This window comes from Oncorhynchus kisutch, linkage group LG20, assembly GCF_002021735.2.
Source record: "Oncorhynchus kisutch isolate 150728-3 linkage group LG20, Okis_V2, whole genome shotgun sequence".
NCBI classification, from domain to species: domain Eukaryota; kingdom Metazoa; phylum Chordata; class Actinopteri; order Salmoniformes; family Salmonidae; genus Oncorhynchus; species Oncorhynchus kisutch.
In genome coordinates, this window is record NC_034193.2 from 38232022 (window position 1) to 38244748 (window position 12727).

General features: G+C 48.6%; 1 protein-coding gene across 1 annotated transcript in view; it reads left to right on the plus strand.

Moving 5' to 3' along the window:
* The window catches only part of LOC109875535 (heterogeneous nuclear ribonucleoprotein L-like), a 65083-nt gene extending 56870 nt beyond the window's left edge, over positions 1–8213 (plus strand). Inside the window, exon 13 of the mRNA XM_020467875.2 lies at positions 7299–8213. Coding sequence (XP_020323464.1) covers positions 7299–7354 — 56 coding nt within the window. The 3' untranslated portion in view covers positions 7355–8213. The remainder of the gene's footprint in view (positions 1–7298) is intronic.
* Positions 8214–12727: the final 4514 nt, after the last annotated feature.

Here is a 12727-nt window from a genome sequence, read left to right on the forward strand (position 1 = left end):
CTCCTTGGCTCCTTACGATAAACGGGGGGAGTTGGCTCAGGTCTGACTCCTGACTCTTCCACACTCTCCCTGTGCCTCCCCCCCAAGAAATGTTTGGGGCTGACTCTCCATTCTCCTATAACCCTCCTCGCACTGCTCCAGCGAATCCCAGGCGGGCTCCGGCACTCTCCCTGGATCAACCGCCCACCTGTCTATTTCCTCCCAAGTCGTATAATCCAGACTTTGTTGCTCCTGCTGTCGCTGCCTGTCACTACGCCGCTTGGTCCTTTTGTGGTGGGTGATTCTGTTACGGTTTTCTTCCGTCGAAGGGGAGGAGGACCAAAATGCAGCGTGGTTATTTCGATTCATGTTTAATTTTTAAAAAATAAACACGAACAATACAAACAATAAACGTACCGTGAAAACCTAAACAGCCTTATATAATAATTGTTTTTTTATTACCTTCAATACCATTCATTCTTTACAACTCATAATTTTCATACATACTCCAATAATGGTATTTTAATTTAACTAAACAAAAACCCCAAACAAAACCTCAGGGGAGCATCTTCCCTCCCCGTCACCCTACAAACTATCTTTCCCTATCTCCCCGTCCCTAATCTATCCCCTTACAAATCTAAATGACACCCAGCCCTAAACCCCCCTTCCACCTCTCCCGAGCAGCATGCTGCCCCCACTTCCTCTCCTCCCTCTTCATATTCCCCCTCAAATCTCCTTCCACCCTCCTCACTATCCCTTCCACCCCCCAATCTCTCCCTGTCTTCACCATGTTCTGCCTGGCTTCCCACAGCCCCCGTTTAAAGAGACTCATGAGACTCATGATGGACTCATGATGGAACGTACCGGCAAGCACTTATGGAGGCTCAACCAATTCAGGTCCTTGAGCCTGTTGTCCAGACCCCGCGCCTGCACTCCCTCCCAGACCACTTCCGAGATGCCCACTACAGGCGCCGGACTCCCTGCCTTTCTGACCTCCTCGTACAGGTGCCTGTGATCTAAACCTACTCGGGCAACTTCAACCTCAGGGTGCGCACGCAGCCACTTGGCCGCATGACCAAAGTGCCACGGCAGCTGTTCCGCCCGAGGACCCGTGTTAGACCACACCATTACGCTTCTCGCCTGATACGAGAAGAACACCCGCAGGAGGTAACCGGACGGGTGTATCACTGGATGAGCAAGCTCCGTTAACAAGAAAGAAACAAAAATTGCGTCCAGCTTGAGGGGGAAATGTGGTTACCCCCCCTACCTCCCTCCCCGATGGGACAGAGCATGCGTGCCCTGGTCGACCCACTCGCACCTGCCACTCCACATGAACTGAAACACAAGCCTCACTAGAGGCCTCCTCAGACAAGCCGGCAATGGGTAGATGTATGCCAAATACAAAAGAGACGGCAAAACATCCACCTTTAGGACCAGGACTTTGCCCATAAAAGACAAATACCTAGCCACATTGCTAGCTTCCTCTGTACCACTGCGATACGCATGTTCCAGTTTAGCGTTGCTGAGCTGGAGGTCTCAAAATGGACCCCGAGAATCCTCAGGGCCCCCTCACAGAGAGAGAACCCCCCCCGGGCACATCCGTTCTACCGCGCCATCTTCCGAAAAACTTGACGGAAGACTTTGCATGGTTCAGAACCGCTCCCGACGCTCGGGTGAAATCCCCAAAGATGGCAAGGGACCTTGTCAGGCACGAGTCCATTGGCGTACCTCGTCATCTTAACACGCAGCCCACCACTTCCAGGGATCAACAAGCCTTCCACCCCTGTGTCTGCCCTAATGGCAGCCCCCAGAGGCTCCATGTACAGAACGAAGAGGAGAGCCGAGAGTGGGCACCCCTGCCTGACCCCAGACGAGAGGTCAAAAACATCACCCAAGTGACTATTTACACTAACTCGGCACCCCGCTCCGACATATAATGTACGAATCCATCCTATGAACTTCTCCCCAAATCCTAATCGACCTAACACTCTGAATAAAAAGGATCTATTCACGCGATCAAAGGCTTTCGCCTGATCTAGCGCTGCTACCATTAAAGGCAGTCCTCTATCTTCAACCCAAGCGGTGGAGTCCCTGATTAACTGTAGGTTCCATCTAATAGAGCGGCCCTCTACCCCGCACGTCTGATCCTCATGGACGACGTAGGGAAGGGCTGTGCGCAACCGGTCTGCTAAAACCTTTGCAAGTAGCTTGTAATCTACACACAGCATGGTCAACGGCCGCCAGTTGCCAAGGTCTGTTACTTCCCCCTTCTTATATAAAAGTGACAGCACACCAACAGCCATTGATCCCCCCGGGACCCCGGTCTCAAGGATGGCCTTCAAGACTTTGAGGACCACTGGTCCAAGTATACCCCAAAACTTGAGATAAAACTCAGCCGGCAGCCCATCCATCCCAGGCACCTTCCCTTTTCCCATCCTCCTAAGAGCGCTCTCAACCTCTTCTAGTGAGATCTGGGCCTCCTAATGTCCTCCGGCAACCGCCTGGACAAGTGTTCTAAAAACACATTTCCCTGCTCTACATCTATTTCCCTTTCCTTAAATAAACCTTGGAAATGATCAGTTGTCACCCTGACCATATCCTCTGGTTCTCTAACTATACTACCATTTTCTTCCCTAACGCCATGCATTACCTTCCTACTCTGTCTGGCCCTAACCGACTTAAAGAACATAGCAGAACAAGTCTCATTGTGTTCTAGAAAGCCACTATGCGTACGCTCCAGGAAAGCTCGAGCCTTCCGCTCCTGCAACTCCCTGAGCTGCGCCTTTAGGGTTGCGGATCTCGCCCAGTCAAACGACCCGCCGAGGTTGCCTGCCTCGTACTCGAGTTCAATTAACCTTTGGATACGATCCACCTCCCTCCTCTCCTCCCTTTTTTCCCTCTTGCAATACCCTATTATAAAAGCCCTAATCCTCACCTTAACTAATTCCCACCACTCTAACACCCCCTCGCACATGGACCGGAGGCCTTGAAGCCTCCAAAAGAAACCAAAAAACCTGTCAACAAAAGCCTGCTCCTCTAGCACATCCCAATCTAACTTCCAGTACCCCCTACCAAAGAGGCAGACTGGCGACCCCACCTGCAGGAGCACCCCGTCGTGATCCGAAAAGAAAACAGGCAACAGCCGCCCAGACAACTTACCCAAAGACCTGGGTACAAAAATATAGTCGAGCCTCCGCTCAACCCCCCTGGAGTTGCGCCATGTAGGACCGGCCATTTTCGGAGTAGTGTGCAGGCCACCATCAACCAGACCATGGCAAGCCATTAGCCCGGTGATGGCGCCTACACTGCTATCCCCCCCTATTCCTAAATCTGTATTAAAATCCCCCCTATCACTAATTTCCTATTTGTGACACACAGGGGCGTCAGACAGTCCACCATCTCCCTCCTGTCTGCCACCACCTGTGGCCCATACACCACCACTAATCTAAATGTACAATCCCTTATCGTGACATCCACCCCTATAACCCTCCCCTGCATCACCACAAAAGAACCCTCTACTTTTACCTCCCTGTGCCCACACAAAATCCCTACCCCCGATGAGTGCACCCCCCCAATACCCCAAACCGACTCCCCTTTGTCCCACTCCCTTGTCCCACATCCCACTTACCTACTAACATCCCCTCCATCCCTCAGGTGAACCTCCTGTAAAAAACTAAAATCAAACCCCACACCCTCCAAATAACTAAAAACCACCATCCTCTTAACAAAATCCCTTAAACCCCTTAATTTAAACTAAAAAAAGTAAAATTAGACCCCATGAAAGAATAAAATAAAAACGTGTAATACACTCAAATACTAAACCCAGACAGAAAAAAACAAAAACAGGAGACTCACCCGATGCTCCCCTGCTCCATATCTACCGGTGGGAACACCATCCGTACTCCCAACATCCCCCCCTCTTCCTCCATCTCACCAACCCAGGATGCAGGAATAGTGTTTGGCTCTGGGGTGCCCTGCCCTGTCTACCCCCACACTCCTCCCCCTCCCCAGTGCTGCAGCTGAAGTTGAGGGCCTGGGGAAACCAGCAGCAAGCCAGAGGTTTCTCCCACCCCCATCACTCTCTTGACCATCCCCTCCCTCTCACTGTCGGCCAATCGCACCCTCCTCTTCATTCTCTTCTTTGGTGATGGCGGCAGTGGAGAGATACCACCCCCCCCCCCCCCCCCGCCAGTTCCTCCACCATACCCCTCATCTCTTCCACCAGGGCACTTTCCCCCCACTCCACTTGCTCTTCCACCTTCTCCACCACTCCTCCCTCGCTTTCTTCTCTCTCATGCTCCTCCACTCGGTTGCCTTCTTCCGCCGCTTTTCCTGGTTCTCCTACTCCCGTGCCTTCCGTTTCCTTCTCTCTTCCATCCGCCGCTTCTTGCTCCTCCTCCTTCCTTGCGACCCTCCCCTCTGGACCTGTACTCTGGTCATAAGGCATTCTTCCTTCCCCTCCTCTTCTTCCCCCATCCCCCGCTCCTGCTCCCCCCCCAGCCCCAGACGCGTATGACCTCTGACGAGCCGGGCACCCCCGCCACAGGTGTGCTAACGAGCCACACCTGTGGCACGCCTTAGGCTCGTCACAATCCTTCGCCTCGTGCTCCCCAGATCCACAAAATCTGCATTTTCTTGCGCTGCACGAGGCGAAGATGTGGCCATAGGCCATACAGCGCCTGCAAAATGGAGGCTGACGTGCATAAAACAACGTCCCCCTGTCAGCCCCCAAGGAGAACATAGCAGGAGGATGGAGGTAGCCACCATGTCCCTTTGGGTCCTCCCTGAGGAGGGCCTGGAAGCCTCTCCTCCCATTCCAAAACCCAAGGGAGTCTTTGAGGTGCCTTGCTGAGGAGACGTTATCCATGTATCTCCCCAGAAAGGCCCTCACCTCTTCGTCCTTAACGTATGGGTTGTAAATGTTGATAGTTACAACCCTAAAGTTGTTCCTCGCCAGGCTTGTTATTTCATAGTGACTCATCGGCCTCTCACCACCCACTGCTCTTGCCCTTCTCAGGATATCATCGTGTTTCTCCTCTGTATGTAGTGCCACGTCGTATGCTCCCTCCAACGAGTTGCCTTGGAAACAAAACACGTCCTTCACCGTCAGCTTTAGAATCCCCATCAATATAGTCCTTCCAAAAGTTTCCCGTCCTAAAGGCTCCAACTCCTTTTCCTTCCAAGCAAACAGAATCGTGTTGGCCAGCCCAATCCCAGCCCAATCCCAGGGACCGACCGTGTTGATGGATTTTGCACCATCTCTTTTTTTTTTTTTGCACCAGCTCACGTTCTCTTCTCTTCCAAAACAAGGAAAAAAGAAAAACCAAAGTGACTGAGCCTATCTTGTGACAACAAACACAGAAACAGGAACAATCACCCACGAAACACTCAAAGAATATGGCTGCCTAAATATGGTTCCCAATCAGAGACAACGATAAACACCTGCCTCTGATTGAGAACCACTCCAGGCCACCATAGACTTTTCTAGACAACCCCACTATACCACAATCCCAATACCTACAAAAAAAACAAGACAAAACACACCACATAATAAACCCATGTCACACCCTGGCCTGATCAAAATAATAAAGAAAATACTAAATACTAAGACCAGGGCGTGACAGTGCCTGATAACCCATCAACCCAATATAAAAAATGTTGTCTCCTTTATTTATTTAACCACAAGGCAAGTCAGTTAAGAACAAGTTCTTACTTACAATGACGGCCTACCCCGGCCAAACCCTAACCCGGACGACGCTGGGCCAATTGTGCGCCGCCCTATTGGACTCCTAATCACAGCCGGTTTTGATACAGCCTGGAATCAAACCAGGGTCTGTAGTGACACCTCTAGCACTGAGATACAGTGCCTTTAGACCTCTGCGCCACTCGGGAGCCGTCCAGTTACTTTAAAAATACAGAAAACATCAAATGCAACAAGACTTATCAAAATGGGCAGCTCTTTATAAGCTCTTGAAACAAACCAAACACTACAATTTAATTCACACAGTAACAGTTGTCACTCCTCTCCTGGTATCAGTGACCCCAGGACGTCTGTGGAAACGTTTCATCCTGGAGATTGCCACGGTGAAGGTGTGGCTCTCTCTTGTGAGATGCAAATATACGTCCGGACAATGCCAGATTTGTTCACTTTCTCTATTTATCGACTACAATACAAGTTAAATACATGTTTGTTTTATTCATCCCTTGTGTTCCTCCCCTACACAGCAGTTATTCACCTTCACACTGGCTGACAACACAAACAAAAGCCAATTGACAAAACAAAAATGGAACCCCCCCCCCCCAAACACCTCCATTATGTACTTTCATTATTTGTTTTTGTGGCAGAGGAGGAACATTGCAAGAGAAAGCTTTGTTTTCCCTAATAATAATGGCTTTCATACAGAGGCCTCAGGCCATAGTCTCTTTGTGGGTGGCAGGCCTAAGGTCCCAGTTAGCTGAAAAAAGTCTGAATACAGAATATAAGGAGTAACCCCTTGAGGCAACACAACACACACACAAACACTCACTCCATCATTTGCTCACTCACACATAATATTCAAATACATTTATACTGTCTCTGCACACCCGCACACCTACTCACATGCAAGCTGCTGCTACTCTGTTTATCTTATATCCTGTTGCCTAGTCACCTTACCCCTATACATATCTACCTCCATCACTCCAGTATCCCTGCACATGTAAATATGGTATTGGAACTGACTTTTTAAATATTTCCTGTATATAGTATGCTTCATTGTACTTGTGCATGTGCCATTAAAACTTGATTCTTGAAACATGATCCTGACTAGTAAATACCAGGGATTCAGTTGAAATGTTGATACATAAAGAGACATGACATATTATAAGCATTATTATAAGACATTATAAAGGCTTGTGAATGCTTATAACAAGTAGTAAACAATGATACCTGCAGGCTACCTCCCCTGTGATCTAGGAAAGTGTTTATCAAAGTTAGCCAGATAACTCATTGATCATTTCTCTTTTAAAAAAAACACTCTGTAACACTTAATAAGTTGTCCTTTTATATGGAGTGAATCTTTCAGAATCTTTCGCTGGCTAACTTACTGCCTCTGCTTCATGAAATATCCCACCAGGGCATTGCTCAAACTGACTCTAGTGTCAACACATGATTATTTAGAGCAAATGTTCATACACACACACACACACACACACACACACACACACACACACACACACACACCCCTCAAAGTAAATGTATAGAGTTAAACATGTGTGCAAGTCATGTATTTTTTACCCTCTCCTCATCGCTTCTTCCTATTCTGTCTTTCCATCTGCAGATGGTTCCAACCCTTACACCCTCAAGCTTTGCTTCTCCACTTCCTCACACCTCTGAGACCTGGAAAACCAAGATGGCCGCCGCAATAGTTTGCCATCAACAAGGGGAGAAGCGGATAGGGGAGAAAGGAAGAGCACCCAACAAAGGAGAACAAAAGAAACAATGCAAGGGTGGTTAGTCAACACACTTTTTCGGACCTGAGAATGGAAAGGCGGGGTGTTAAAAACACTCAAGATCATTTCTCCCCCTCATATGAACTATTTTAATGGATTATTTTTTATGTCTTTTTTCCTTTATTTACAAAAACTATTTGAAGGAGCTGCAAGTGGTTGGGCTGACAGTTGTAACTGACAGAGGGAGAGGAAAGCCCAACTATGCATCCTGGCAGGGCTGCTTACTCTGCACTACAATTGATTTGACATTTCCTGTGCTGACTTGACGAGGGACAAATTTGACTTCTGTCTTTTTATTGTGTGACCTATTTTAGTGGTCAAAAGACAGTGACCTACGTTACGTTTTAATTCCTAAGCTGATGTCGATGGCCAGTGGCCAGTTTTACAACTTTCAGACGATTCCCAAAGTTGGACCATGAGAACTGTATACCCAGTTTTTCCCCTATATTAGTTTCTTCCTTAGGCGGGATGCAAAAGCCCTCGAAGCAACATCTAGGGCAGCTGGGATAAAAATTACAAATTGAAGCCAATGGAGGGCAAATCATTTTAGGTGGTGGAGGGCTGCTCTAGCTAGGGGAAACTGTGTTTCAAGAATTCCAAACACTGAAGGTCCATGCGGGTTGTATGTATTTAGTGTTCCCAGTTATACTGTGTCTCCATGTTTGTACTTGGCACACCACTAACACGTCTGAAGAATTCACTGTGAGCATGTGCAGAAATTAAAACATTTGCCAGTCGATACACAAGAAGGTCATTTTATTCCCATTCCAATAGGTGCTTATCCAATTAGAATGCTATTATATACCCAGTTCCGGTAACACTTTGCAATAAGGTTACCTTTAAGGGGTTATAGTTGATTTAATATTGAATTAAACTTTTATAGAGCATTATATCACTACTAAATGCCATTTGAACAATGAGAACAGTGAGTCTTTTTGAGATTTCTGTATGTTTCATCATACAGAGAGTGAAATTCATCAGTTTAGCAAGGTCAAGGTAGGACTGTCAGGTCCTGACGTCTGGGCCACAGGGTTATGGAAAACACTTTTACACTTCAGACTGCTTTAAGTTATGTGTAAGCAATTAAGCAGGCAAATCATATTATGATTACAAGCTAAATGATTTGTGGGCTATACTCAGCCTTGTCTCAGGATGGTAAGTTGGTGGTTGAAGATATCCCTCTAGTGGTGTGGGGGCTGTGCTTTGGCAAAGTGGGTGGGGTTATATCCTTCCTGTTTGGCCCTGTCCGGGGGTGTCCTCGGATGGGGCCACAGTGTCTCCTGACCCCTCCTGTCTCAGCCTCCAGTATTTATGCTGCAGTAGTTTGTGTCGGGGGGCTGGGGTCAGTTTGTTATATCTGGAGTACTTCTCCTGTCCTATTCGGTGTCCTGTGTGAATCTAAGTGTGCGTTCTCTAATTCTCTCCTTCTCTCTTTCTTTCTCTCTCTCGGAGGACCTGAGCCCTAGGACCATGCCCCAGGACTACCTGACATGATGACTCCTTGCTGTCCCCAGTCCACCTGGCCATGCTGCTGTTCCAGTTTCAACTGACCTGAGCCCTAGGACCATGCCCCAGGACTACCTGACATGATGACTCCTTGCTGTCCCCAGTCTACCTGGCCATGCTGCTGCTCCAGTTTCAACTTCCACCTGACTGTGCTGCTGCTCTAGTTTCAACTGTTCTGCCTTATTATTATTCGACCATGCTGGTCATTTATGAACATTGAACATCTTGACCATGTTCTGTTATAATCTCCACCCGGCACAGCCAGAAGAGGACTGGCCACCCCACATAGCCTGGTTCCTCTCTAGGTTTCTTCCTAGGTATTGGCCTTTCTAGGGAGTTTTTCCTAGCCACTGTGCTTCTCCACCTGCATTGCTTGCTGTTTGGGGTTTTAGGCTGGGTTTCTGTACAGCACTTTGAGATATCAGCTGATGTACGAAGGGCTATATAAATAAATTTGATTTGATTTGATTTGATTTTGATTTGATTTGAGGATATAGTCGTCGTCGATACTGGTCGCATCTCGGCATCCGGCTGGTCCTCACAGTGAAAAGGTTTGCAAAGCAACTTGTTTGAAAAAGCAATTGCCAAACTATCTGTCTATATACCGTACATTCGGAAAGTATTCAAACACCTTGACTTGACTCATTCTAAAATTGATTCTATATTTTTTTCCCTCATCAATCTACACATAAAACAGTTTTTTAGAAATCTATTAAAAATAGAAAACTGAAATATCACATTTACATAAGTATTCAGACCCTTTACTCAGTACTTTGTTGAAGCACCTTTGTCAGTGATTACAGCCTCGAGTCTTCTTGGGTATGACGCTACAAGCTTAAAACGCCTGTATTTGGGGAGTTTCTCCCATTATTTTCTGCAGATCCTCTCAATCTCTGTCAGGTTGGATGGGGGGCATCGCTACACAACTATTTTCAGGTCTCTCCAGAGATGTTTGATCGGGTTCAAGTCCGGGCTCTTGCTGGGCCACTCAAGAACATTCAGAGACTAGTCCCGAAGCCACTCATGTGTTGTCTTGGCTGTCTGCTTAGGGTTGTTGTCCTGTTGGAAGGTGAACCTTTGCCCCAGTCTGAGGTCCTGAGCGTACTGTACTTTGCTCCGTTCATCTTTCCCTCGATCCTGACTACGGTAGTCTCCCAGTCCCTGCCGCTGAAAAATATCCCGGTTCCAGGTTTCCTCCAGACGTGACGCTTGGCATTCAGGACAAAGAGTTCAATCTTGTTTTCATCAGACCAGAGAACCTGGTTTCTCATGGATCTGAGAGTCATTTAGGTGCCTTTTGGCACCTAAATGAGTGGCTTCTCTTCTGGCCACTCTGCCATAAAGGCCTGATTGGTGGAGTGCTGCAGAGATGGTTGTCCTTCTGGAATGTTCTCCCATCTCCACAGAGGAACTCTGGAGTTCTGTCAGCGTGACCGGATTCTTGGTCAACTCCCTGACCAAGGACCTTCTCCCTCGATTGCTCAGCTCTAGGGCTTGGTGGTTCCAAACTTCTTCCATTTAAGAATGATGGAGTCCACTGTGTTCTTGGCGTCCTTCAATGCTGTAGAAGTTTTTGGGCACGCTTCCCCAGATCTGTTTCTTGACACACACCAGCCTTGGAGCTCTACAGACATTCCTTCGACTTCGTGGCTTGGTTTTTGCTCTGACATATACTGTCAACTGTGGGACCTTATATAGACAGGTGCGTGCCTTTCCAAATCATGTCCAATCAATTGAATTTACCACAGGTAGGCTCCAATCAAGTTGTAGAAACATCTCAAGGAGGATCAATGGAAACTGGATGCACCTGAGCTCAATTTGGAGTCTCATAACAAAGGGTCTGAATACTTATGTAAATAAGGTATGCCTGTTTTTTATTTTGAATACATTTGCAAAAAATTCCAAAAAACAGTTTTTGCTTTGTCATTATGGGGTATTGTGTGTAGATTGAAACATTTCTGTAATCAATTTTAGAGTAAGTCTATAATGTAACACAATTTGGAAAAAGGGAAGGGGTCTGAATATTTTCTGAATACGCTGTAGCTCTGAGTTACATTATCCAGAACAGTGATTTCCAGACATTTCCTTGAGTTCCCCCAGTTCCATTTATTTGATCTATTCCTGTACGAGCACACCTGATTCAACTGATCAACTAATTATAACCCTCGTCGTTGGAATGAGGTGAGGACCAAAGCGCAACGTGGTAAGTGTTCATTATATTTATTGACAAGAGAACACTAAACAAAATATCAAAGGAGAATGAAACGAAACAGTTCTGTAAGGTGACATACACATAACAGAAAACAATCACCCACACCACACAGGTGGGAAAAGGCTACCTAAGTATGATCCTCAATCAGAGACAACGAACGACACCTGCCTCTGATTGAGAACCATACCAGGCCAAACACAAAACCACAACGTAGAAAAAATAACATAGACTACCCACCCAACTCACACCCTGACCATACTAAAACAAAGACATAACAAAAGAACTAAGGTCAGAACGTGACAGCAGCCCACTCCATCATAGTCTCGGCCCACCTACCGACGACCCTCGCCGCTGACCTCGAACTGTGGACCCTAGCAGAGGGCCCCAAATGGACGGGTGATTCCGGCAGCACCGGAGTGAAGGACGATTCCGGCAGCTCCTGACGGACGGGCGGCTCTGGCAGCTCCTGACTGACTGGCGGCTCTGGCAGCTCCTGACTGACGGGCGGCTCTGGCAGCTCCTGACTGACGGATGGCTCTGGCAGCTCCCGACAGACGGGCGGCTCTGGCAGCTCCTGACTGACGGACGCCTCTGGCAGCTCCTGACAGACGGGCGGCTCTGGCAGCTCAGGACAGACGGGAGCACCTGGAGGAAGGAGACGGAGAGACAGCCTGGTGCGTGGGGCTGCCACCGGAGGCCTGGTGCGTGGAGAAGGCACCCGGATAGACCGGACCGTGGAGGCGCACCTGAGGTCTCAAGCACCGAGCCTGCACAACCTTACCTGGCTGGACACTCCCCGTAGCCAGGACAGTGCAGCAAGGTGGAACAGACCGCACTGGGCTGTGCTGGAGAACCGGGGACACCGTGCGCAGGGCTGGTGCCATGTACCCAGGGCCAAGGAGACGCACTGGAGACCAGATGTGCTTCATGGCACCTGGCACGATGCCCACTCTAGCCCGGCCGATACGAGGCGCTGCGATGTAACGCACCGGGCTATGCCTCTGCACCGGGGACACCGTGCGCCTCACGGCATAACACGGTGCCTGCCCGGTCCACCTCTCTCCCCCAATAATTTTGTGGGGCTGCCTCTCGTCCCAGCCGCGCTGCCGTGCTGCCTCCTCATACCACCACCGCTCAGCTTTCGCTGCCTCCAGCTCTGCCTTGGGGCAGCGATATTCCACAGCCTGTGCCCAGGGTCCTTCTCCGTCCAGAATCTCCTCCCATGTCCATGAGTCCAGAGATTTCTGCTGCTGCCCGATACCACGCTGCTTGGTCCTTGGTTGGTGGGTGATTCTGTACTAACGGAATCCTCAACCTCTGGGTGAGTCCGCTATCTATAAAGTTCCCAGCTGCGCCTGAATCGACTAGCGCCTTATGCTGGAGAGAAGGAGAACATTTGGGGAAACAAATTAATAAAAACATGTGACCAACAGGAAGCTCTGGGTGAGTGTGGTGCTGACTCACCTGGGGTGACCGAGAAGTGTTCCCTCTCGACTCCCAGATGGACTCCTCCAGCACCGACCGGAAGTGTGCCCTCTC